At 35.2% G+C, this 26,287-nt stretch overlaps 5 protein-coding genes across 7 annotated transcripts; 3 read left to right on the top strand and 2 right to left on the bottom strand.

The window, feature by feature from the left end:
• The first annotated feature begins 5,149 nt into the window (after positions 1 to 5,149).
• On the top strand, positions 5,150 to 10,753 carry LOC132173430 (uncharacterized). 2 transcript variants are annotated; one of them, XM_059584934.2, is made up of 5 exons: positions 5,154 to 5,561; positions 5,719 to 5,799; positions 8,832 to 8,945; positions 9,990 to 10,013; positions 10,492 to 10,753. In XM_059584934.2, exons 1-5 carry the CDS (start codon positions 5,232 to 5,234, stop codon positions 10,555 to 10,557), a joined length of 615 nt encoding a protein of 204 aa, XP_059440917.2. In that variant the 5' UTR covers positions 5,154 to 5,231; the 3' UTR covers positions 10,558 to 10,753. The 2 variants fall into 2 exon arrangements, with proteins under 2 accessions (XP_059440918.2, XP_059440917.2); XM_059584935.2 differs by lacking the exon at positions 9,990 to 10,013 and having other exon boundaries at positions 5,150 to 5,561.
• Positions 10,754 to 12,276: 1,523 nt separating this feature from the next.
• Positions 12,277 to 16,625, top strand: LOC132173432 (uncharacterized). The gene is made up of 5 exons (XM_059584937.2): positions 12,277 to 12,833; positions 12,985 to 13,065; positions 15,253 to 15,366; positions 15,712 to 15,729; positions 16,215 to 16,625. Exons 1-5 carry the CDS (start codon positions 12,495 to 12,497, stop codon positions 16,278 to 16,280), a joined length of 618 nt encoding a protein of 205 aa, XP_059440920.2. The 5' UTR covers positions 12,277 to 12,494; the 3' UTR covers positions 16,281 to 16,625.
• Positions 16,626 to 18,888: 2,263 nt separating this feature from the next.
• On the top strand, positions 18,889 to 19,616 carry MT3 (metallothionein 3). The gene is made up of 3 exons (XM_088514772.1): positions 18,889 to 19,027; positions 19,136 to 19,183; positions 19,266 to 19,616. Exons 1-3 carry the CDS (start codon positions 18,978 to 18,980, stop codon positions 19,366 to 19,368), a joined length of 201 nt encoding a protein of 66 aa, XP_088370898.1. The 5' UTR covers positions 18,889 to 18,977; the 3' UTR covers positions 19,369 to 19,616.
• Positions 19,617 to 20,468: 852 nt separating this feature from the next.
• Positions 20,469 to 26,284, bottom strand: LOC148586712 (cytochrome c oxidase copper chaperone 1-like). 2 transcript variants are annotated; one of them, XM_088514771.1, is made up of 2 exons: positions 25,992 to 26,284; positions 20,469 to 21,086 (listed from the first exon to the last, which is right to left on the bottom strand). In XM_088514771.1, the coding sequence occupies exon 2, from the start codon at positions 21,057 to 21,059 to the stop codon at positions 20,820 to 20,822; it is 240 nt and encodes a 79-aa protein (XP_088370897.1). In that variant the 5' UTR covers positions 21,060 to 21,086; positions 25,992 to 26,284; the 3' UTR covers positions 20,469 to 20,819. The 2 variants fall into 2 exon arrangements, with proteins under 2 accessions (XP_088370897.1, XP_088370896.1); XM_088514770.1 differs by lacking the exon at positions 25,992 to 26,284 and adding an exon at positions 22,967 to 23,136.
• Positions 24,317 to 25,996, bottom strand: LOC148586713 (uncharacterized). Its single transcript, XM_088514769.1, has one exon. The coding sequence runs from the start codon at positions 25,496 to 25,498 to the stop codon at positions 25,064 to 25,066; it is 435 nt and encodes a 144-aa protein (XP_088370895.1). The 5' UTR covers positions 25,499 to 25,996; the 3' UTR covers positions 24,317 to 25,063.
• Positions 26,285 to 26,287: the final 3 nt, after the last annotated feature.

Here is a 26,287-nt window from a genome sequence, read left to right as displayed (position 1 = left end):
CTCTCAACCGTTGGATGGTGAATCAACGATGGGTAAGGTCAACTCACTCTCACCGGAACCGGGCCCATTGTTTTAATTTGGCAGAATAAATATCTCATAAATCATGGGATTATACAACAAACATTTTAGGCATTCCATAATAAGTTGCCTCCCATGCTCTGACTATTTTATTTGGGGAAACTTTACTAAGGTCCCCTGAACTTTCGGCCGATTTTGCAGACTCCTCCTGAACTTCAAAAACTCTCATTTTAGACCCTTAAACTTCAATTTTCTCTCACTTTAGACCCATCTGTTAGTTTTCAATGTTAAATGCCCATTATACCCCTACCCAGCCCACTTGAAATTCCGAAAATGCCCAAAACTACAGCACCCACCCCAGCCCAAAACGACACCGTTTTGGGCATTAAATTTTTTTTAAAAAAAAAAAAAAAAAAAGCAAAGAAAAAAAAAAAAAAAAAGGGAAAAAAGGGGGAGAAGGATCGGGCTTGGCCAAAATGGGGTGGCCGGACCACCCCATTTTTGGCCAAGGGGGTGGCCAAAACCACCCCCAGCCCCTTGGGGGTGGTCCGGCCACCCCAAATGCACCGATCCCCCCCCCCCCACCCCCCCCCCCCCCTTTTTTTATTTTTTTTTTCCTGCCAAGGGGGTGGCCGGGCCACCCCCTTGGCCATGGGGGTGGTCGAACCACCCCCAGATCGGCCTCCAGCCACCCTGATATTACTCATTTTATATATATATATATATATATATATATATATATATATATTGCTTTTAAAAAAAAAAATTTAATGCCAAAAACGACGTCGTTTTGGGCTGGATGAGTTGTAATTTTTAGGGATCCAAAACGGTGTAGTTTTAACGAGGGGTATAATGGGTATAAAAAAGTCAAACCATTAAATCTAACGTTGAAAACTGACGGAGGGGTCCAAAGTGAGAGAAAATGGAAGTTTAAAGGTCCAAAATGAGAGTTTTTGAAGTTCAGGGGGGTCTGCAAAATCGGCTAGAAGTTCAGGGGGTCTTAGTGAAGTTTCCCCATTTTATTTTATTTTAGGATTATATTCACTTTACCTCATGAAGTTTTATGAGTTTTTTAATTCGAACCCTAATATCTAAAAATTGGTAATGTACCCCCTTAGAGTTTCAAAAAATTTCAATTCAGACCCTTTGTTACTAATTTTCGTCTAATTGGACGGAAATCATCTCACGTGCCTTTCACGTGAGATTTTGATACCATCTATTCCAATTTTACTCTCATTAAAATCTATAAAATTACGCAATTACCTTCAATTTCAAAGGTTTTAATGAGGATAAAATTAGAATAGAAGGCATCAAAATTTCACGTAAGACGCACGTGTGATGATTTCTGTCCAATTAGAGGAAAATTAGTAACGGAGGGTCTGAATTGAAAATTTTTGAAACTTTAGGGGGGTACATTGCCACTTTTAAACATTAGGGTTCGAATTGAAAAACCTTTGAAATTTTAGTGGAGTAAAGTGAATTTTCCCCTTTATTTTATTTTTGGGTGTCTTGATGTGAACGGGGAACTAGCATTAAGAGTTTGAAGGAGAAAAATTAAAATAAAAAATAAAAAATTAGAGGGGTAAAATTCTAATTTTTTTTTTTTAATTATATGGACATTTTAAAAAAAAATTGAAGAAAAAATATATATATATGATAGCTTGAGCCTCCTATTGATGTGAAGTAGACTATTAGATAGAAGGATCGGGATTGTTTTAATTAAACCGGTAAGTTGTTTTTAGATGAGTAATTTTGTCTTCTTCTTTTTTTGGACAAATTTGCTTCTCTTAAAACAATTAACCGGTTAATTTTAGGATGGAGTTCTTTTAGGATAGAAATTTTCTCATTTCCTCAAATTCATTTAAAATAATGTCAAGTATCTATAAATATTTAAAAGACACATTAAATGTAGTCTAAATTAGTAAACTGCAAGACATTAGCAAATTAACCACGTTTGAAGTCTCTCTTTTGACATTTGAAGTAAAGGAACAACATAAGATGACAGCAAATTAACCACTTATTAGCAACTTTTGCTTTTCGAGTCAATCTTTTTTGAACTCTTTAATTGGAAATACTTCTACGTTTGGTGTAAACGGAATATCTACTTGATTTGAAAATTGTTTATGGTAAACGTTATTTATAGCCCAAAAAAGTTGGTTTTTTGTTATGAATCTAAAAGAATATTTTGTTTTATTGGGATTACCTTAGGAATGGTTAAAAAACATTTTTAATATCTAAAAATTGGGTGAAATTAAAAGCTGGCATGTTTGATAAACAAATTATAAAAATACTTTTTTTTTTTCCTTTTACTTTAAAAATTGCCAAAATATATTTTTGAGAAAATCTTTAAAATTAAGTTTTTTCTAAAAAAAACTCATTTTTACTTTAAAAATTCTACTTACTAACACAATGTTTGGGATTGCATTTGAGAAATAGAGCTTTTAAAAGCATATTTGAGATTGTGTTTAAAAAATATAGCTTTTAAGACAAAAAGAGTTTTTTTTGCAAAAGCTTACAAATGAAGCTTTTGCCAAAAGTGATTTTTTTTTTTTTTTGTCATTTTTTGGATTTTTGAATCATTAAAACGTTTTCAAAATTTTTTTACCAAATTGGAACTTTTTTCTTCAAATGGATTTTTTTTTTTCTTCTTTTTACATGTCTATACAAGAGGGGGGGAGAGAGATTCAAACTAGTGACCTCTACTTCATTAGGCGTGGTCTCAGCCGATTGAGTTACCTCTTGGGGACTTCTTCAAACAGACTTGTTGAGTGTTAAACGCATTTTTACACCTCTCAAACGCACACCTAAATAGGTCCTAAGTCGAAAAAAAAAAAAAAAAAAAATTCAGCAAAAGCTTCATTTTTAAGCTTCTACTAAAAGTGCGTTTTGACCATTTTTAAAATAAAAAATATAGATAAATACTTTTAAATTTTTTTTTATCAAATATGCCAGCTTTTGCTAACACAACTTTTTATGCACTAAAAATACTTTTTAAGCCTTTTAGCACAATTCCAATACTCTAAGGCTTCGTTTGGTTCACGAAATGTCTAGTCCATGGGAAAATAATTAGCTACTACTGGGAATAGAAGAGTGTGGAATATATGAGCTATTCATATTTCTTTGTTTGGTTATAACGCTGGAATAGACTAGTTAACATATTCCTTAGTTTGGTACAATGCAATATATTGGTGAATGGAATTATATTGCGATCAAATTTCTTAAAATACTCTTATAATACAAACACAATTTATATTATTAAGGACTTTCATTCTTTTTTTCTTTTTTAATTATGTTAGGTATGTGGCATTTTTATTTATTTTTTTATTTTTTTTTGCAATTATGCTACAAAGTTATTTATATAAAAAAATTATAGTTGGAGAAAACATAATCAAACTCAATCTTGAAATCAAAAAAATATAGTTGGATAATGTACAGAGAATCAAAAGAAATAATAATAATAAAAAAACTGATTATATATTTATATTTTATAAAAACCTTGTAGATTCTGTTTCTCCGTTAAAAAAAAAAAAAAAAAAAAAAAAAAAAAAAAACTGAGAAATGGTACAGAGAAGAGAGACGGAGAAACAGAATAAAAAAAAGCTACCGAAATTAAAAATAAAAAAAAATAGAGAGGCGGAGAGAAGAAAATTAGAGAGAAATGGTATAGGGAATCAAAAGAAATCAAAAAACATAATTTAAAAAAAAAAAAAAAAAAAAATTGAGAAACGATACAGGGAAACATTTGGTTTGCACTTGCAAAAGAATTGTACCTGAAGAATCAGAGAGAACAGAGAAAGAGAGATAGAGAAAGAAATAACGAAATATAGAGATGGAGAAAAGAGAAATAAAGAGATAGAAAAAGAGAGAGAACCAAATATAGAAAAATCAGAGAGAGAGAGAACAAAATTTGACCCCGTAGGGTTTTTTGTGGCAATTTACACGATTAATTTAATCTCATAAGAAATGATTAGCTAAGCCACTTATTTTTGAGTGATTTAGCTAACTTTGTGTGTATGAGATTAATAGTCCCATAAAAATAGACTATTTTCAGGAATAAAGTATTACCAAACAAATGACTAACTATACCTGGTGTTTGCTAATCCAATCTAAGGGTCTATTCTGCAAACTAAACGGTCCCTCATATAATTTAAATGCAATCTTAATCATGTATATATAAGCTCTCGGTATAAAATAAAGTTTTGTCAAAAAATTCAAACACAAATCGACTTAAAGACAATATTTGTCAAAAATAATTCAACTTAACTTTGAGGATATAACAGATCGGAAGAAACATGAAACTAATGGAGAAAATATGAGAGAGGAAAAAAAGGTTTATGACAGAATAATTTTTATAGGGAGTTTGATCGTACTTTTGTTCCCTTCAATAAGAGAATGGCACACTTACGTATAACACCAAACATGATAAACTTGAAAATACTATATTTTTCTCTATCATCTTCACTTTATCGACACAATCTTTAATCCCTCTTCATGATCATCGAAAGCTGCCGCCCTCTCCTCCACAAAATGCCACCACTTCTAGCTCCGCCATCGAATACTACGAACAATAGGAAAATAAAAAGGATTAAATACTTTTTTATCTCTTGTGATTTAATAATTTTATTTCTTGTCACATCGTATTATATTGTATTGCAGATGGTACTATAATAGTTAAAAATGGATATGATATATCCGTCTAACTTTCGTTCAAAATTTGACAAAAAATCACGAGATTACCCTTATGAAATCGACACATATTCATATACTTATTAAATTTTTAAAAAGTTATAAAATTATTAGAAACAATAAAATAAAATAAAAAAATGGAAAGGAGTTGCCCAAGCTACCCTTTTGGACAAGCCACCCCTAGCCAATTTCGGGTGCCCAAGGATGTTGGTTGAGCCACCCCCGTTTGACCTGTAGTGATTTCGGCCACCCTAGACCGGCGGATCTGGGTGACTGAACCACCATATCAATCATTATTATTATTATATTTATTTTTAACAATTCAATATTTATTTTATTAAAATTCGATATTTATCATTTTATTCTTCTATATTTTAACTGACATGTTAAAAACCGTATACTATCTTACAAAAAAAAAGAAAAAAACCGCATAGTAGCTATAGGAATTTTAGCCCCGTCCTTCCCTATAAACCCTCTTTTGTTTAAAACCCATCTCCTCACTTGAACCACAAGCAACTCATCCGGCAATGGCGTGTGCCTCCAGACGCTGCCTGACGACGCTTACACACCACGGCGCATCCCACCTATCTAATCTTCAGCGTCTCAAACCCCCGACTGCCTCTCGGTCGCTATGCTACTCATCCCTGATCGAAAGGGTCTGGACCTATCCCATTCAATTAAGCGGTCCCTATGATCCCAAGATGGAAAGGGAAAAGGCTATAATGGGCTACAGATTTAGCAAGCCTTCCAAACTGGAGCGCTGGCAGGTGGAGATGGAGGCGCTGAAGGCGAAGCTGAGGAAGAAGGAATTAAAGGAACGCCGTCAATCATCTTTCAAGCCCTCCGTTTTATTCTTTGTATGTGGCTTGTTTTGGGGAAAAGGAAATAACTTTCTGGGTCTAAAGCTATGTTTGTTTCTAGTTTTCTTTAGTGAGTTGGTAAATTGTGTCTTCTGCTTTAATAATGTGGTCTGATGGTGATGGGTAATATTTTGGTTTTGAATGATGGTAATAGGTTGGGAAGCAGCCTTATGAAGCTCTGAGAGGGGATATCATACACACTGAAAGACTTAATTTCGCTAATGTCAATGACAAGGTGCGGAGAAAGACTAATTTGTGTGTGCTTCTTTGGGTTTTTTTTTTTTTTTTTTTTTTAAACTATATATATATATATTCAATTGTGGAGGTATTTTGGCCTTCTTTTTGTTTTTTCTCCAATACCCAATGTTATATTTGATTTGTTTACCAAGTGGTCGATGTCGACACGATGCTCAATGGGGCAATTGGGATTTTGAAAAGTACATTAGCAGCACAAAGCACAGTATGATGCGGTTGAATAGTTTAGTTAGAAATATGCTGAAGAGAAGATAGGAAATGCTTGTGGAAGAAACATAGAGATTCTTGAGTAAATGAGTGGATAGGGCTTCTGCATTCAATTTAGTTTTTATCCTGAACCTCCATTTGGAGTAGGATTGGGAGATACATTAGTAGGATTGGGAGATACATTAGTTTCATCCTAGTGCGAACTCTACTTAATTATAGTGAGAAAAGTTTAATTTTAAAATATCAGAGGCCTGGCCATTGAATATGACAGATTGTTCTAGTTTTGTATAACGAGAATTTTGAAAACCAAACTGATAGAAATGAATAATTATAAGTTGAACTTCTTTTGCTTTCTGGCTTCCCCACAGATCCCTGTGGGCATTCTATGCAGTGTACACGATATTTAAGAATGGGAAAATCCAGATGAGAAATGTGGTAAAAGTTCATTTAGGTTGGATTCTCGCATGCTTTAGGCTAGATTCTCCATACTGATTGTGACAGAAGTACCTTTAGGTTTGCTCCTTGCTTTGGAAACTTTTTGGCCACAGGCTTAAGTTCCTTTGGGCAAGCTCACAATGAGTAAATTGAACCTGCTTGTTATGAACTTGATTTTGAGGCGATATATAAATGGGTGACCGACTAGGTGCATGTGCAATGTACCAATAAAACATTTTTGTTTTTGTTTTTTAATGTTACAGAATTAGTTCGACGTAAATGTATTGACATCAATGGGGGCATCCCTGGAAGAACAAGAACATGTTCGTAGTGGGGATGGTGATTGGATTAGAATTAATTAGTTGAGCATGAAAGTGTAAGCATTGGAGTCATATATTCCACATGAGGCTTCTTGTCTGGTTGTTTTACGTTGGTTGAAAGGCTGAAAAGAGGTGAATGCAAAACTAAAATTCTACTCTGAGAATCGAAACACTTAAGTTACTTGAATCTAAACAAGATAAGTTTATGAAAATTAATTAATTATACTGCTGAAGTGAAATGCTAAAGTTACCTAGGTTGTAATGATAGCTTTCTTTTCTCTTGCAAGAGTGTCTAGTGGACTAAGGTCCTTTGAATGCGGCTTTTTTTGTTTGGCCTACGGCACTAGGAAAGATTACCATGGACAATCTTAGGAAGCAACATGTCATTATGGTAGATAGGTGTTGTTTGTGTAGAAGAAATAGGAAGTCTATGGACCATCTTCTTCTTATATGTGAAGTTGCTTGTGCCTTATGGAATGTTTTTTTTTAAGTCGCTTTGGGCTGTTGTATGTTATGTGTAGACGAGTTATTGACTTGTACGTTTGTTGATGGACTGCTGGTAACACTCAAGAGTGTTGCGGCGTGGAAGATGGTGCCTTCATGCCTTTTGTGGTATCTATTGAGAAAAATGAATTGTAGAAGTTTTGAGGACCGTGAAAGGACTTTGAAGGAACTTAAGTCTTGGTTCTTCAATACTCTGTATATTTGGACATTTGCACTTCTTTCTCCTTTGATTCTTAGTTATCATGATTTTCTTATTCTTTTTTCTCCCTCTAGCTGTGTGTTTTATTTAGTATACTTCATATATATATACACACACACACACACTGAAGTTACTTGATTTTTTAAATGTGACAACTTATATTAGCCCTTGCACTTTGGCTCAAGTGACAACTAGTGGTTTAGGGTTAAATGTCCTAGATTCAAATCTTTCCGGTGCAAGAAAGGGGTCTTACATTTCACCTATTTGAACTTTACCCTCAATGTCAATTATCTCCAACTTTCAATTGAAGAAATTCCCCCTTGACTTTAAAAGGTTTTTCAATTTGGCCCCTTGTCAATGAATTTTTGTCAATTACTCACTTGAATCTTTTTTCTGAGCTACTTAGTTGAAATCCTATGTGATAAACATAAGACCTTATATAATATGCATGCAACTTTTACATGTTTATAGTTATCATATATATATTGCGCTGAGTCATCAATAATGGCTTTTTAACTATCGAGGACAAAATAATTGGTGTAGAACTCTAAAACCCCATCACTAAATGCCAATAGTCACATGCACCTCACGCTTGATCTTGGTTTGCTAGTAATTTATGGAAATTTATCTATTGAGGGACCAAATTTACATACCCTTTCAAGCATGAGGGAGAGTGGAATTGCTTCAATTGAAAGTTAAGGAGGTAATTGACATTGGGAGTAAAGTTTTGGAGGTTAAAGCATAAATATGCCAAAAAAAAAAACCGAAGATTAAAAAAAATTCATAATCAAGATTAAATAAATTTATAAGGTTTTGAAGCCATTGCAGATATATCCTTTTTTTTAAAAAAAAAAAAAATCTTTGAAATGCAATAGGTATCCATCACCCATTTGAGTGAATACAAATCCCTAGGATGCATGCAATCATCTGACTCACTATTGACTTACACTGATATTGGCATAGTGGCATGAAAGATGTAATTTCGGGCTACCAAAAAGGGGGTTGCAATTGCAAAAGAATTTAAGTCGAAGTTCAGTGCTAAAATCTCAAATGTGTCATTGAAACCTAAAAGACTATCTTGTGACAATGTTTTGATTTAGGAATGGCAATGCCACAGACAATCTTCCAAAGATTATGATATCACTTGAAACAACATAGATCCAGTGGGCAAATTAATGATTGGAAAGTACCGACATAGTCATTATCAATTGATACTATTGAAATTTTCATGTGGCTGGTAGGATGTGTAATCTAAAACTATTCTCCATGCATACACACATTAATATTAACTGCTGTAAATGTTCGTATTTGTCTATGATATGCTGTGAAACTTGTTATTACTTGCAGGTGTATTTTGTCAAGGTTGCCTTACTTTCACTTGATAAGTATCATCTCACCATCCGTCGGAAGAACCACCAGTTTCTGAGAAGAGCATATGTTGAGGCAGTCATTGTGGATCAAGTAAGAAAAACATCTAATTTTCGTCTTATACATTACTTCTCTTGTAGTGATTACATGATATAAACCCTTTTTTTTTTTGGAGGGGGGGGGGTGGGGGGAGATGCTATTGGACAAAGTGGCATCTCTTCCCAATGTTAGGGGATGGAGAGTGAGGTCACGTGTTCAATCTCGCGTGGGTGCGTGAGTGAGGTATTTACCTATAAACAATAAAAGTTTATTTCAAAGCATGAACAGCTCCCCTGGTGTGTTCTTTTTTTTTAATAGAAATCTAAGGATTTCATTGATTAAAGATCAAGAGTATGAACTTTTACAGTACAAAGCATAAAGCTTTACAAAATCATAGCCACATGCTATGGGGTTACAAAGTCATAGATACAAACAAAAATTATTACAATCAAATGCTATCTATGACTTCAATCTTCTACTAAACCATATGCAAATACAGTTAACGTGCAGATCTGCTCCCAGCATACTAGATCTAAGACATGAGTAGTCAAATTTTCTAACAAAATTTATTTAAACCGGCCATGAGAGATAACCCCTCACACCGAACTATCTAGGCCGTGAGAAATAATCCTTCACACTTAATTATTTTTCCTCGTTCATGAGGGCAGATCTAGAGAGAAAAACCTCTTATTCAAAACAAAAAACACAAATAACTAGCAAGCAGCAGCAGCGGTCGGAAAGGAGATGAATGGCACAACACGGTGGAAGGTGGACGGACGCATAGCGGAGAGGCCGAAGTTGCTATTCTGGTCGGAGAATACCTACAAATATAAAAAAAAATAAAAAATAAAAAATAAAAACCAGCAGGGGAGGGGAAGGGTAAGAGCAGGGAGTAAAAGGGGAATGTGAGAAGAGGAGGGAGCAGATTTACTCCCACCTCCTCTCAAAACTGTTTTCTAAGAAGAAGGGCCGAGAGACAAATTCTAGGGCTCCCCCGGTGTGTTTGTAGTATTTGTCCATCGTGATGATTAGAGATAATGCTTTCTCCTTATTTTTACTATGCTTAATTTCTGAAGCCTTTTTTTTTTTTTTGTGCAGATGCGGATGCAGCCATTTGGCAAGGTGAGTACTTAGTTAAGAGAAGGAACGAAGGAAAATGAAGAATTTCAGCCCAAACTAATTAGCCTTGACCCTTGAAAAGGGAAACATCTCTGGGTCAGATGTGAAACCTGTTCACATAGAACTTCAAAACATCCATTTTATTTCAAAAACATCAGTAACATGCGAGGCATGCAGTTGGGAAATCGATACTGGACAAAGAATATTAACATGGATGAATTGATTTCAAAATTGGTATCAAATAAAATTACAACTTTAGAAAAATAGGAATATAAAGAAAAATGGAGATTACTTAAGTTGGGGTAATAAAAAAAAGGAGAGTTGATAGTATTAGACACTTAAATCTAAGCATCATTGATGTCTACATCTTTGTAGGAGTCCTCTGTACATTTAAGGTGAGCATACATGATACACCCATGCATGTTTAAGTTCATGGTAGATTCAAATTATCTAATATCTTCCACTTTGGTTTTCTTGTTAGGGTTTTACAAAGCTGAGGGTTCTTGATTTTGGCCTGGTTGACAAACGGAAGCTTAATCTTGTTTAGGGAAGCGGAAAAGGAATCAAAACCTACAGAGGGAATGTTGCAGTTTTTGCTTGGGAGTGCTACACTACGGTTACCTTCATATATTCCAAGTTCCGGATGTTTTATACTAATAGCATCTTTAATGTATATTTTCTCAGTTAGAGAGCTTTTTGTTGGTTTCCTTCCATAATGGATTTAAGTGATAATTAAGAAATTAGCACATCATATAACTTTCACATATTACAGGTTTGCTAGCCCAACTCTTTCTGCTATATTAGTCTTTACCTCCTTTTGGTTAGACACAATTTTCTTCCAAACTAGGTTAGAGGAACTTTCTTTAATTTAGTCTATAAAAATGTCATGTGTCTATTTGTGTGTGATGTGTACATGCATTTTTAATGGCAAGGACAATAGACACGTCATACATGACATTTTTATAGATTGAGTTGAAGAAAGTTCTTCCCTCTTAATTTAGATGAAAACCTTGTCCCTTTTAGCAAGCATTATCTTGACTAGGTTAATCTTGGTCATGCAATGCATTTTTAATTTTTCCAAGATCCCCTCATCCTTTTAGCTTTGTGTTCATCATGTAAGGCAGTTTAAAACATTCTGCAGCAAAATTTATCAAATAATTTTCTTGGTAGTCTGAGCAGGGAAACCAACATATTAAATCTTCATCAATCTTATCAGGAAACCAGGAACTTTGGGCTGGTTGCTTGGTGGGCTAACATCCAAGATACCCTCACCCTTGGCCGAGCTAGTTATTGCTTGTAAGGAATATTCACATAATTTTTGAGATTGCGTCGTGCAGTAGAGCTTTTAAAGTCAAAAATAGCTTCTTTTTTTTTTTTTAAAAAAAAAGGACTTAATTTTTTTTTTTTAAATGTGTGTTTTAGTCATTTTTTTTAAATAAAAGTCTGTTTGGGTGCGCATTTGAGGGTTTAAAAGTGTATTTAACACTCAAAAAGTTTGTTTAAAGAAAAAAAAAAAAAAATCGTTTGGTAAAAAAAAATTGAAAATGCTTTTAAAAGTCCAAAAAGCTTAAAAATGATAAAATACACTTTTGGCAAAATCGTTTAAAAAAATAAAAATTGAAACTATGCTAAAGCATTTTTTGACTTAAAATCTTTATTTTTCAAATGCAATCTCTCAAGCATGCTCTAAAAAAGTCAAAAATAATAATAATAATAATAAAAAAATTGAAATATTTTACCAAACATGACAGTTTTTTGTTTGGTATAGTTTTTTAGGTATTAAAAGTGTTTTTTTTACCTTCCCTAATGCAATTTCAAACAAGATTTTTTATATATATGAGTAATGCTAGGTATCATTTTTTTATCCTCTTAAAACCCTTTTAAAGCTGATGTGGCTTTTCAAAATCACCATTGGATCAAAATTCAAGTATGATTTATCTAAAATTTAAAGGTGATTTTAAAAGCCACATTAGCTTTAGGAAGATTTTAAGAAAATAAAAAGATGGTATCTACCATTATTTTATATATATATATAGAGAGAGAGAGAGAGAGAGAGAGAGAGAGTGTAATGCTAAGTACCATCATATATATATATATATATATATTAGGTTATCAAGTTTTTAAAATATGTATATATTAGTTCGCATTTTTGCTATTATTTGTACTATTTCGTCTAAAATAAGATGTATGCCACCCCTTGTGTTTTTAGTGACATGGCTAAGAATTTAGATTCTGCATCACATTCTTATGGATATAGATCGATACCGAGCAAAATATTAGATATTGTGAATTTGTAGTATTTTCGAGTGTACGGTAACCTTTACTTTATTAAGAGTGGATTGAGCTAACCCTTAGAGAATATTTTAACTGACATATTAAAAAACCGTAGAATACCCATAGGAATTTTAGCACCGCCCTTCCCTATAAACCCTCTTTTGTTTAAAACCCCTCTCCTCACTTGAACCACAAGCAATTCATCCGGCAATGGCGTTGGCCTCCAGACGCTGCCTGACGACGCTGGCACGCCACGGCGCATCCCTCCTCTCTCATCATCAGCGTCTCAAACCCCCGACTGCCTCTCGGTCGCTATGCGACTCGTCCCTGATCGAAAGGGACTCGGCCATTCCCACTCAATATCGCCCTCGCTTTGATCTCACTATGGAAATGGAAAAGGTTCTAATGGGCTACAAATTTAACGAACCTTTCGCGGTGGAGCTGGAGTCCTGGTGGCAGGTGAGGGTGGAAGTGAAGGAGGAGAAGGAGAAGGAGAAGGAGACGAAGAAGGAACGCCGTCAGTATTTCAAGCCCTCCGTTTTATTCTATGTATGTGGCTTTTTTTGGGGGAAAGGAAATAACTTTTTGGGTCTAAAGCTATGTTTGTTTCTAGTTTTCTTTAGTGGGTTGGTAAATTGTGTCTTCTGCTTTAGTAAGGTGATCTGATGGGTGATATTTTGGTTTTGAATGATGGTAATAGGTTGGGAAGCAGCCTTATCACGCTCTGAAAGGGGATATCATATACACTGAAAGACTTAATCACCCTAATGTCAAGGACAAGGTGCGGAGAAAGACTTATTTGTGTGTGTTTCTTTGGTTTTTTTGTTTTTCTTGTTTTTTTTTTCCTTCAATACCCATGTTATATTTGATTTGTTTACCAAGTGGTCGATGTCGACACGCTGCTCAATGGGGCAATTGGAATTTTGAAAAGTACATTAGCAGCACAAAGCACAATATGATGCGGTTGAATAGTTTAGTTAGACATATGGCGAAGAGAAGAAATGAAATGCTTGTGGAAGAAACATAGAGATTCTAGAGTAAATGAAAAAAAAAAAAAAAATTGTAAGGAACTTTCAGAAAAGTTTGTGCAAGCAGATCCTGCTTATGAGTGGATAGGGCTTCTGCATTTGATTAGTTTTTATCCTGAAGCTCCATTTGGAGTAGGATTGGGAGATACATTGGCTTAATCCTAGTGCGAACTCTACTTAATTATAGTGAGAAGAGTTTAATTTTCAAATTTCAGAGGCCTGGCCATTGAATATGACAGATTGTTCTAGTTTTGTATAATGAGAATTGTGAAAACCAAACTGATAGAAATGAATAATTGTAAGTTGAATTTCTTTTGCTTTCTGGTGTCCCCACAGATCCCTGTGGGCATTCTATGCAGTGTTCATGATATTTAAGAATGGGAAAATTCAGATGAGAATTGTGGTAAAAGTTCCTTTAAATTAGACTCTTGCATGCTTTAGGCTAGATTCTCCACACTGTTTGTGATAGAAGTTCCTTTAGGTTTGCTCCTTGCTTTGGAAACTTTTTGGCCATAGGCTTAAGCTCCCTTGGGCAAGCTCACAATGAGTAAATTGAACCTGCTTGTTATGAACTTGATTTGAGGCAATATATAAATGGGTGACCGACTAGGTGCATGGACAATGTACCAAAAAAACATTATTTTTGTTTTTGTTTTTTAATGTTAAAGAATTAGTTCGATGTAATTGCATTGACATCAATGGGGGCATCCCTTGAAGAACAAGAACATGTTCACTGTGGGGATGGTGGTTGGATTAGAATTAATTAGTTGAGCATGAAAGCGTTAGCATTGGAGTCATATATCCCACAGGAGGCTTCTTGTCTGGTGGTTGTTTTACATTGGTTGAAAGGCTGAAAAGAGGTGAATGCAAAACTAAAATTCAACTCTGAGAATCGAAACACTTAAGTTACTTGAATCTAAACAAGATAAGTTTATGAAAAAATAATTGATTATACTGCTGAAGTGTAATACTAAAGTTACATAGGTTATAATGATGGCTTTCTTTTCCCTCGGAACAGAGTCTGGTGGACTAAGGTCCTTTGAGGGTGGCTTTTTTTGTTTGGACGACGGCCCTATGAAAGATCCTTACCATGGACAATCTTAGGAAGCGGCATGTCATTGTGGTAGATAGCTGTTGTTTATGTAGAAAAAATAGGAAGTTTGTGGACCATCTTTTTCTCAACTGTGAAGTTGCTTGTGCCTTGTGGAATTTTTTTTTTTCAGTCGCTTTGGGTTGTCGTAGGTTATGCGTAGATGAGTTATTGACTTGTATGTTTCTTGGTGGACTGTTGGCAACACGCATAGTATTGTTGCGTGGAAGATGGTGCATTTGTGCCTTTTGTGGTGTCCATGGAGGGAAATGAATAGCAGAAGTTTTGAGAACCGTGAAAGGGCTTTGGAGGAGCTTCAGTCGTTGTTCTTCAATGCTCTGTATATTTGGACATTTGCACTTCTTTCTCCTTTGATGCTTAGTTATCATGGTTTTTTTGAGTGAAGACAAATCCCTAGGATGCTCACAATCATCTGACTTACTGTTGACTTCCACCGATACTGGCAGTGGAATGAAAGTTGTAATTTCTGGCTACCAAAAAGGGGGTTGGAATTGCAAAAGAATTTAAGTCAAAGTTTAGTGCCAAAATCTCAAATGTGTCACTAAAACCTAAAAGATTATCTTGTGACAATGTTTTGATTTAGGAATGGCAATGTCAGAGACAATCTTACAAAGATTTATCACTTGAAACAACATATAGTCCAATGGGCAAATTATTGATTGTAAAGTACCAACATGGTCATTATCAGTTGATACTATTGAACTTTTCATGTGGTTGGTAGGATGTGTAATATCAAAAACTATTCTCCATGCATACACACATTAATATTAACAGCTGTAGATGTTCGTATTTGTCTATCATATGCAGTGAAACTTGTCATTACTTGCAGGTGTATTTTGTTAGGGTTGCCTTCCTTTCACTTGATAAGCATCGTTTCATGATGCATCTGAAGACCGGCCAGTTGCTGACAGATGCATATGTTGAGACAGTCTTCGAGGGCCATGTAAGAAAAATATCTATTTTTCTTCTTATAAAGTACTTCTCTTGCAGTGATTACATGATATAGACCCTTTTTTTTGGGGATGCTAGTCTTATACCCTTTGCGTTGGGTAAGTTGTAGTTATCTATCAATGATATACTTCAGCAATAGTCCTTGGACAAAGTGGCATCTCTTCCCAATGTTAAGGGATGGAGAGTGAGGTCACGGGTTCAATCTCGCGTGGGACACAGCTCCCCCCGGCAGTGTGTTTGTAGTGTTTGTCCTTCGTGATGATTAGAGATAATGCTTTCTCCTTGTTTTTACTATGCTTAATATCTGAAGCAGTTTTTTTTTTTTTTTTGGTTACAGATGCAGCTATTTGGCAAGGTGAGTACATAGTTAAGAGAAGGGAACAAAGGAAAATGAAGAATTTCAGCACAAACTAATTAGCCTTGACTCTTGAAAAGGGAAACATCTCTGGGTCAGATGTGAAACCTGTTCACATAGAACTTCAAAATATCCATTTTATTTCAAAATCATCAGTGACATGCGGGGCATGCAGTTGGGACATCGACACGGACAAGGATTATTAACATGGATGAATTGATTTCAAAATTGGTATCAAATAAAATTGCAACTTTAGAAAAATGGGAATATAAAGAAAAGTTGAGATTACTTAAGTCGGGATATAAATAAAAGGAGGAGGGTTGATAGTATTAGACACTAGACTTAAATCTAAGCATCATTGATGTCTACATCTTTGTAGAAGTCCTCTGTACATTTAAGGTGAACATACATGATACACCCATGCATGTTTAAGTTCATGGTAAATTCAAATTATCTAAAATCTTCCACTTTGGTTTTCTTGTCAGGATCTTACAAAGCTGAGAGTTGTTGATTTTGGCCTGGGTGAAAGTGATCGGTTTCATCTTGTTTAGGGAAGTGGACAAGGAATCAAAACCTACAGAGGGAATGTTGCAGTTTTTGCTTGGGAGTGCTACACCTCTGGTTACCTTCATATATTCTAACTTCTGGATGTTTTATACTAATAGCATCATTCTTTCAGTTGGTTTCCTCCCATAATGGATTCAAGTGATAATTAAGAAATTAGTACATCATATAACTTCACATATTACAGGTGTGCTAGCCCAACTCATTCTGCTATATTAGTCTTTACCCCCTTTGCCATGTAATGGATTTTTAATTTAGCTTTGTGTTCATCATGTAAAGACACTTTAAAACAGTCTGCAGCAATTTATCAAATAGTTTTCTTGTTAGCCTGAGCTGGGAAACCAACATATTTAATCTTCACTATTTTATTTGTTTATCATATTCATCAATGTTAACAGGAAACCAGGAACTTTGGGCTGGTTGCTTGATGGGCTAACATACAAGATACCCTCACCCTTGGCCTAGCTAGTTATTGCTCGTTAAAGAGTATTTACATCTAACTTAGCAAGTATTTAGATAAAGAATATATTTTCTGTTTTAGTTATCAGCTTTTTCAAAGCCCCTGTATCTAGCTTTGCATTTTAGCTGTCAATTTTCACTATTTCATTTAAAATAGTGAAAATATATATATACAAAATATTTCCCATTGATGATTTCGATCAATCGCAATCGGAATCTTAAGCTATGATTTAGAGAGAGCTTTCAAGGTAAGAGAAGGGGACCCTCAGAGCACTGTAATGGCAGGCTTATCTTGACTCGGTGGATTGACTCGGCGAGTTGTTCAAATAATGTAATAGAGATTTTTTGTTGGTAATCATACGAAGTCTTTGATTTGGACACGTTTGGAAGAGAAAAATGGAGGGAGTATTGAGGGGGTGAAGATAAATAGCACGCCAGCAATTTTTTTTTTTTTTTATTAAAATATTTTTTAAAAAAATATTTTGCTGCTTGGCGTGCTTAGCACGTGGTGTGCTTTGAATCACACCACGGCCCTGATTGAGGAGGACAAGCATGGAATGAGATTTGTGGATAAAAAGATTGAAAACCTGAACGTAAGGCTAACAAAATGTTTAAAAAAAAAGAAAAGCAAAGTCGGCTACTTGGAGAAGCAACGTCTATGAAACCACCAACTCTTTTTTGTTTGCTCCCTCAAAACAATTTATCAAGAAATGGTGAGAGATTTTTTTTTTTTTTTTTAATGTCCCCTCAGAGCTAAATTTTTTTTATGTGGAATGTGAAAATTTGATGGTGGAAACATGAGGGCTAGAGTGAAAATCCAGTAATATATATATATATATATATAAGATGGGTTTTCTTTCCCCTATATTTTATGTGAAAAGAAAAAAAGATATGGCCAAACAAATGATTCATCCTTCAATAGGATATCATAGAGGACCAATCCATTGATGGGTACAACAAGCGTGGTTGTGTGGATAGCAAGCATGAATTGGGGGATTTCCAACAATTAAGTATGCAAATAAATTGTACGCGGTGAAAAAATTCATATGAAATTTATTTGTTCAAATAAATATTAGATTATCATGCCACTTATTTGAGTAAATGAATCTAGTATAGACTCTCACAATAAATGTCTTATTGTTGTAGATCCTTATCTATTATATCTAAAAGTTTTTATGCACATTTAATTGAGAGGAATGTTAGGCTAACAAATAAATTTTACAGAAAATTTTTTACAAACTGATGTGGCACAACATGATTATCTATAAGATAATTTCAAATTTTGAAAAACCTAATCATATTGTGCCACATCAGTTTGTAAAATTTTTTTTATAAAATTTGTTTGTAAACCTAACATTCCTCTTTAATTGAAGAAGTTTCATGTTTTAAAGTCGATTCAAAATTTTGAATTGGGGGAACAAAAATGTCTCACTTCAGCTAGATACGAATATGTTAACTTGTTTGTAAGAAATTCTCCTCACTTCCAAAGATTAAGACTTGATCAGCAGAACTGATGCATCATCATGACCCTATACAAAAATCTAAGAGCCTCGGGAATATGATTTGATGGTTACAATTTGCAACTATCGGATCAAATGATTTTGGGACTATTTTTGATTTTATAAGTTCATCTTCAGCCAAATTCACCTCTTTCTATTAAGCTTTTAAGATGGTGAGTGATATAACATAAGCCAAAGCCAAAGCCAACTAGTGTATTGTATGGCTTAGAGTTTTCATTACTTGCCAGTGGGGAGTGAAATCTCTTTTTCACCCAAAAGCAGATAGAAAAAAAGGAAATTGAAGAAGGCCATTGCTTTGTATTGTCCTAATATCATAGACCTGAATAGAGCACTAATGACACCAATTGTAGCGTGTACCACACGCCCAAACGTGAGCGTGGGGGCTTCCATCTTCAGGAAGAAGATACATATAAATCAATCTGCATATAATCTCCTCTAGAAAAGAAATGAAGTTGACATGAGAGGAGGATGGAGATGGAGTGCCAGCCCCTCCATTATTAAGATTCCTTCGGATGCTTCTTGGGAGGCGTGTGCTCCTCTCATGCCTAGTGGGCCCTAAATACAAGCCAATCACCCATTCCTCCCAGTCCCTCTATAAATACAGCACCCATTTATGCAGATCATATAAGCAGCAAATTCATACACAAACCTCAACAATCCCCTCTCTGCATTTCACTTTTCCAACACTCTTTTGCTCAATCAACCATGTCGGACAAGTGCGGCAACTGTGACTGCGCTGACAAGAGCCAGTGCGTGTAAGTTCTTCTTTCCATTACACTACTTATGCATGCATGTGTAGTTCTTCTTATAAATATGTTTATGTTTGAGTCAAAAAAATAACATGAACTTGGATGGAATCACAGGAAGAAGGGAAGCAGCTATGGCCTTGTCATAGTGGAGACTGAGAAGAGGTAAAAAGGACTTCAAATTTATGTATTTGCATGGGATTTTTTTTGCTTTGATACATAAATTGATGGGTGTCTTGTTTTGCAGCAACATCAACACTGTGGTGATGGATGCTTCAGCAGCAGAGCACGATGGGAAGTGCAAGTGCGGTGCTAGCTGCGCCTGCACAAACTGCACCTGTGGCCATTAATAAGCACACATATATATATACAATACAATAGTGATGGGCATGTATGTGGGATCATCATGTGCCTCATTAATAATGTGGTTGTGATGAATATGTGTCTTTCATCACACTGCTTTGTGCTTTCTTCTTTCTTCTTTGTTTGTGTGTCAGTCAAGTCATGTGTACGTGTCTGTTTTCAGCTTTCATAGTCATGTAACGGCCATCTCTGTGGCCTTGTGTTGTTAAATGGAGTTGTGATATATTTATATATATATGCTCTGCTCCTAGCTATTTCCTTTCTAATTATTTCCTCTATATACAAGAACAAAGGCATTAAACTTAAAAGACAACTCTTTCTGGATCGAAATCTCCAGCAATTCTGTTATTCGGATTGTTAACGATTGGAGCAACAAATATAACAGAGTTCTTATGAAGATCACTTGCCCGCCCTCTGTTTGAAGGCAGCATTTTCTTGACCTTTCTACACGGTGACATCTCAGAATAATATGGTGCTCAAAAAAGAAAGCAGACAAAATGTTAAATCAAAGAAATAATCAAAAGATTTTGGTAAGTATTAAAAATGAATGACAACAAAAAGGTTGAGAAATCAACGATAGAGCTTGGTGAGGTGGGCCACGGGCCTCATGAATAAGTTTTATAATCTCACTAGGAGAAAATCCTTAGAACTTGGAGATAAATTGATCATCAGATTTTACTTTAATATAGACCAAAGGAATAATTCCTTGAAAAGCTGGTGCTGCTTGCCTTGGGTTTTGAGTGGTTGCAAGAAATCCATCCTAATCCAGCCATCCTCATGACTATTTCTAAATTACTTCTCAAAAAAACATCCAAAATATGATCCACTTATATTTTTCTGGGAAGTTTGTGTAGTTAATTATGTTCTCTCAAATGTAATTGTTAGATAAGCAATCCAGCATGCATTAAATAGCGGTCTGCCCCCCCCAAAAAAAAAAAAGTCAAATCCATGGAATATGGATAGCATATGGGCTGTGAACACTAGCATGATTACCATCGGAAACAATTTTCTATTGAATTGCTTCCAAAAAATACTAACTTTGCCAATGACAAACCATATACCATGCTTGGTAGTAACTGGAAAGGAATTAAAAATCAAGAAAATTTGCAATAATTATTGGGTCAGAGCATCCCTCTGCTTATTAAGTCAACAAGAAAAACATGTGAAAATCCATTAATAAATAGATAAGACAAACACCAATACCAATGGAGTAGATCCTCACTCCTATATGTATTTTGGCTACTTTCGGTTTCTATCAACAAAATACAAGTAATGAGCTTGTGGGTGCCGATGCATCCAACGGTAAAGAGAAGCTGCCTGTTCTCACTTTATTCCAAATTTTCTAAAATCATGTGGTATGTGTAATCCAAAAATTAGTAGTTTGCACTTTAAACTTGTTTTCGTCTTCATATAATCAACTCAACTATCTCTTTAAACCTCAAACATTGAAGCCCTCTGCACGAAGACACGTTCGATGAGCCTCAATCCATTTGGCACAAGCTTCTTCACCGTGCTGCACGATGCACTCATCTCTCAGCTTCTTAGTATCAGGGCAAGCACAGCAGATCTTCTTCTTTGGCTTGGACTCTGGACTAGTTTTAACAGATGACCCTTGGTTTTGCTGTGAAGTTGGCGAACCTAAGGCAGAGGAAGTATTATCTATGGACAGCTCACCCATTCTCACAGACCCTTGAAGAATAAAATACTGAAATGAAGCAAGAGAACAAAATTTGAAGAGTAAACATCAATTCAGAGCAGAGCAAAAGATAAAAGAGGAAAAAAAAATGCAACTACTACATATGACATGGATATTTAGAATAGCTTTTAAATCCAGTTTTCATTCTGTTTCTCCAGTGCCAGTAAAGTAACAGAAGAAGACGAGAAGCAATAATTTCTTAGTGATCTTCCTCATCAAGACTATGAAAGGGAGCTTTTACTTTATACATGAAGAACTTTAGCAAGATATGGACCCTAGATCAAACATAGATTAATTGTCTCTTATTTGCCATTTATGTTCGCCAATTGATGTCTTAAAAATCAAGTTGACACAGCGCAAAACATAAAATAATCAACTTTGTCGAAGCAAGTGCAAGAAATCTTATTTAAGAGGTGCATCTTACAACTGAAATTTGGATAAGAGATTGGAAGCTTGGCAAAAAATATACTGAAGATAAACTACATGGGACAAAACAAAAGGGAAAGAGAAGAAAAAGAATCATGACCCATTTAGTATTCACTTGGATACAGCTCAAAAGCATAAAACAACAAAGGTAATTATTTAGGTCCATACACCAATTTTTTTTTTTTAACAAAAAGATTGCCTCACAGACAAATGAGAAAATAGTATTACTTAAATAACAAAATTACAAAATGTAAACCAAAAAAATCAAAATGGTATGTTCTTGTTCCATTTCAGTTAGAAATAAAATTTTCCAATATCACCCAAAAAGAATCCTACAACCGGTGACAAAGAGAATATAAAGCAACTCTCAACAAATAAATTGAATTTATCACATTTACAACTCCAATACACATTATGTAATGCAAAGGCCTATTACTCATTCCCTAATGACTACATAATTTTTTTTTTTTGTTTGAAGGACCCAAGCATTGATGTTAGATCTGTTCATCAGATTGTTGGCACTGATGATTATTAGGTTTTAAGAATAGGCAAGCAGCCTTAGTGGCATCATCCTATTTCATTCATATTGAGCAAACTCCACTTACATAAGCCTAAATCCAGACTACTTGAGTTTAAAATCTTAAATCAGCCTTAACTTTGTTAAGCAGCATTCAGTAGTAGAAAGGACTAAACCAATGTTGAAAAACATTTCACCCAAGTTCATGACAATGGCCCCAGCTATTTCCTGAGCTTGCATACTTAACTGAAGAAAACTAAAACCTAAAGAAAGCCTTACTGAAATATTTCAGCACCATGCCAGTATGGTAGCGTTTTGGCATTAACATCACCAGTTCTTTTAATACCATTTCCATTTTTAACTTTTCTTTGATGATTTCTTACCCATCACCCTCATTTTACTTTGTTCCTTACTGGCCCACATGCCCAAAAAATTGTAAGAAACATATATTATTTTCTTTAACGTTCTGAAAAAAGCACATCCAATCTACAGTGAAACAAAACAAGAAAACAGAATGAAATTCTTTGAGATAACCTGTTGTGAGGGTTTACCAACCAAAAAAAATCTAGGAGCACTGCTAATTTTCCATAGGCAAACAAGGCCTTGGATAAGTCCAAAAATTAAAGAGGCGTGAACCCGTGTGGGCTTATCATCAAACAGGTAATGGGCAAGATTTGATTCAACTTCCCAATCACTCCCACATGCAGAGCATCAAAAAGCTCCTCAAAGCAACCAAACAAGAATATGAAGACAAACAAAACAAGCATCAGAAACCAAAAATCTATGCAGCAAACACCCAAACTCCACATATATTCCTGTAATAGCTGCAAAACTAAAACACAAACACAAAGCAAGGCATCGTTTGCAGCCATTTGCTTATATACATAAATACGAATTAGAAATCTGCATAGGCCAAAGAAAGCGAATGAGGGACAGAAAAGCTGACCGTTGAATAGGGGAAAGAAAAACCCAGGAACTGTTCGTTGGCGTTGTAGAAAGTTGGGGCTTAAGCGCACAAGAATCGCCGGGTTTTAGTACGAGCGACGATGGGGAAAGAAATGAGTTGTCGTCGCTTTTTGGGTTGAAAAGTTGTTGGGCCCGAAGTGGGCCGAGTTCATGTTAGGTGGGAATTTCTAGGCCTATCTAGACACGTACAATATCAAAAGATTACCAAAATAAATTATACTTGTTATACATACAAAATTATCCAAAAATTTGTTTTAAAGTAGGTCATTTTCATTCAATGTGCCATTAAATTTGGGATTATTGAATGAAATTTTTATGTATCAGTATAGGAATTTGTTTTCATTAGCTCAATATATTTTGCGAACGAAATTGTTAATACTAGAGACAGACTTAGAGCCCGTTTGTGAATGCGTTTTTAAACCAAATTGCAATTTTTGAGTGTTTGAAATTGTGATTTTAAAAACGCAAATTTTAAAATCGTAAAAAAATCTTGTGCAATCTTAACATATTTTACCAAATGCTTGTGAGATTTTAAAAAGTAACAATTTTAAAAAGACAATTTTTAAAATCGCACTTTTTAAAATCGCATTCCCAAACAGACTCTTAAAGTGATGCAAGAAGTACTTATTATAGATTTCTTATAAATTGACATCACAGTTTACATGTTACTTATCACGTCGGCCATTAAAATTTTAACCGTCACATTATATCACTTACTATGTCGATCCAATATTTACAAAAATTGAATTACATTAATGTATGAAGTTGTTGTATGACTGACAAACAATAAAGGGTGATTCTTGATTATAGCCTAGAATTTGGCTGCAGAGAGATGAAGAAAATGAGGAGGATTTGGTCTATGCCATTTTCCTTTTCGGTCTCAGTTAATTCAGTACACTCAAAAGGCAGAAATCAATATTCTTCATTGGGTTTATTTGAATGACAAACTCCATTCATGGCTCCAGCTGTTGTAAAAAGGTTCTTATATATGCACCACAATTTCACTGACTAGACAGCAAAGCAATGTCATATCAGTGGTAAAGGAATTGGTCCTGCACTAGCTTTAATCAATAAAACTTGTTAATCTGCTTTAAAATTTTAACACTCGGTTATGAAAATTACATTTGAGGTAGGTGGGAATCATATAAAGATGCTAACTTGACAGAAGCAGCTAATTTTAGCTCCAAAGGTATAATTACAACTGGAATTAAGCATTTCTCACAAGTAATGATAGCTAGATACCATTCTTTTATCTTTCAAAGTGAATGTGAATTTTAAAATATTGTGAAATTTTAAAAAAGCGTCAACTTTAGGGAGAATAAAAGAATAGTTACTAGCATTTCTCCACTTCTCATTGTTGAATAAATCATGGCCAATGTGGAGAGATTTACAAGCAATCTTTCATTACATGAAGCCAACAGTGGCACAATTACATGACTGGAGCAAAAGCAGAAAGGAAAGCATTTCTAAGATCCTCAAAGGAAACATGAGCAAACATGCAGCCCCATATCCCATTTCACTTTCTTAGAATTCAAGCATAATCAAAACCTAAACAAGGCTGAAGTGAATTACTTATTAAACACAAAAAAAAAAAAAAAAATTGAGCCTCAAAGAAACTTGAACAAACATGCCAGCCCCAGATCCCATTTCGCTTACTTGGAATTCAAGCATAATCAGAACCTAAACAAGGCATAGGCAAATTACTTACCAAAAAAAAAGATCCTCAAAGAAATTTGAACAAACATGCCAGCCCCAGATCCCATTTCACTTCCTTAGAATTCAAGCATAATCAGAACCTAACCAACGTTTAAGCAACAGATTACCCAGAATTCAATCTGTGCTGTCTTTAATTTTCTCAGACTCCAACGTGCCCCCTCTGCAACTTGGCCGCACAGAAAACCAATAGACCCCCAGTTGGGGAAAACCAGAGTTTTCAAGATCAAGTCCAGCCCAACCTCATTCAATTATGTCTCCTAATGCATAATCAAGCAGGAGAGGGAGCAAACCACAGCTCCATTAATGACAAATGTGCACCCAAATTTGAATTCTCTCATTTCATAACAAAGTGATTGGAAAGTTAATCATACTTCTCTCTCCATGAGTACACAAGAAAGAACACCCAAGAGAGCGCCAATGCAATATCCCCAACAACTTGCCTCGGCAAATCACGAGCAAGATCCTCAACCTTCCACTCAAAGTACACTCTCCAAACTGCCATGGAAATGTGAACAAGCACACATCCCTTGGCAAAGAAACTCTGGAACTCCCTGTCCTTAACAAAAGCCACCATGAACAAAAGAAACCCAATTGCAAATAAAAGCAAACCCGAGAAGGAATCGGAAGTTCTGATCAGTAACTGATCATGGAGCGTGGATCCTTGAAGCTTACTTGCGGTCTCCGGGCCATGGCCAAACACAGAGACCTCATTGGAGTAAAACATCATTAAAACTCCACAAGTCAGAGCTATAAGAGAATGGAGAACACATATAATAAAAAACCCCGGTGATCCCATTGATCAGAGTTCAATTGAATCTTCTTCCCCTTTAATAAACTTAGCTCTAATCTAAATTCAAAGATACCTCAAAAGCAACAACAAAGTCCTTTCGAACTATAACTTTCAATTTACAATATTAAACACAAGCAGATAAACCAAAAACCCAATTCTTTACTATGATGCATCATAGTACAGAAAGCTGCAACCTTTGATCAAAATCAATCCTTGCCCATGAATCCCATTTTAAAATTCTAGGAAACCCAGATACGATATATTGACCAGAACCCAATCCTAGGTTTCACTTGATCACTTCTAGAAACCCAAATGAACCCCAAAAGAACCAGGACTGAAACTAAAAAACCTACACAAAGAAACCCCCCCGCCCCCCCCCCAAAAAAAAAAAACAGTAACAAAATATCTACGGAGAGACAGAGAAATGAAAAAGAAAACCTTTGATCCAGAACCCTAACCCTGAACCAAAAGGGAGATGAAACGGAAAAGGGTTTCTTACAAGTGGGAGTTTTTCTTGAGGACGACGAGAAGAGAGAGCGAGAGCAGAAAGTGTTACGTCAACGACGTCAATAGGTATATTTGGAAGATATTATATATTTATTGGGGTTTTGGCCCTTTCGGGACATAGAAAGGTGGGAAATTGTGGGATGGTCCCATATGGGTGAGCCGGAGATTAATGCCTTAAAATGTCATAGAGATTGCTCCCTCCTCCATACCCTCCAACCCATGCTGAAAATGCCATATGCTTTTCTGGTGACTTCCTTGCTTGTCCTGCAAAGCAACTGAACATATGTG

This window comes from Corylus avellana, chromosome 3, assembly GCF_965113065.1.
Source record: "Corylus avellana chromosome 3, dhCorAvel1.hap1.2, whole genome shotgun sequence".
Lineage (NCBI taxonomy): Eukaryota > Viridiplantae > Streptophyta > Magnoliopsida > Fagales > Betulaceae > Corylus > Corylus avellana.
The sequence above is the reverse complement of the archived record's forward strand: the minus strand, read 5'-3'. Positions and strand labels throughout refer to the sequence as shown.

Coding starts and splice junctions, on each gene's coding strand:
- LOC132173430 (XM_059584934.2), top strand. CDS start 5,232: ATGGCGTGTGCCTCCAGACGCTGCCTGACGACGCTTACACACCACGGC. Junction 8,946..9,989: donor AGGCAGTCATTGTGGATCAA/GTAAGAAAAACA, acceptor TTTTTTGTGCAG/ATGCGGATGCAGCCATTTGG. Junction 10,014..10,491: donor GGATGCAGCCATTTGGCAAG/GTGAGTACTTAG, acceptor TTTTCTTGTTAG/GGTTTTACAAAGCTGAGGGT.
- LOC132173432 (XM_059584937.2), top strand. CDS start 12,495: ATGGCGTTGGCCTCCAGACGCTGCCTGACGACGCTGGCACGCCACGGC. Junction 12,834..12,984: donor AGCCCTCCGTTTTATTCTAT/GTATGTGGCTTT, acceptor TGATGGTAATAG/GTTGGGAAGCAGCCTTATCA. Junction 13,066..15,252: donor ACCCTAATGTCAAGGACAAG/GTGCGGAGAAAG, acceptor CATTACTTGCAG/GTGTATTTTGTTAGGGTTGC.
- MT3 (XM_088514772.1), top strand. CDS start 18,978: ATGTCGGACAAGTGCGGCAACTGTGACTGCGCTGACAAGAGCCAGTGC. Junction 19,028..19,135: donor GCTGACAAGAGCCAGTGCGT/GTAAGTTCTTCT, acceptor ATGGAATCACAG/GAAGAAGGGAAGCAGCTATG. Junction 19,184..19,265: donor ATAGTGGAGACTGAGAAGAG/GTAAAAAGGACT, acceptor CTTGTTTTGCAG/CAACATCAACACTGTGGTGA.
- LOC148586712 (XM_088514771.1), bottom strand. CDS start 21,059: ATGGGTGAGCTGTCCATAGATAATACTTCCTCTGCCTTAGGTTCGCCA.
- LOC148586713 (XM_088514769.1), bottom strand. CDS start 25,498: ATGGGATCACCGGGGTTTTTTATTATATGTGTTCTCCATTCTCTTATA.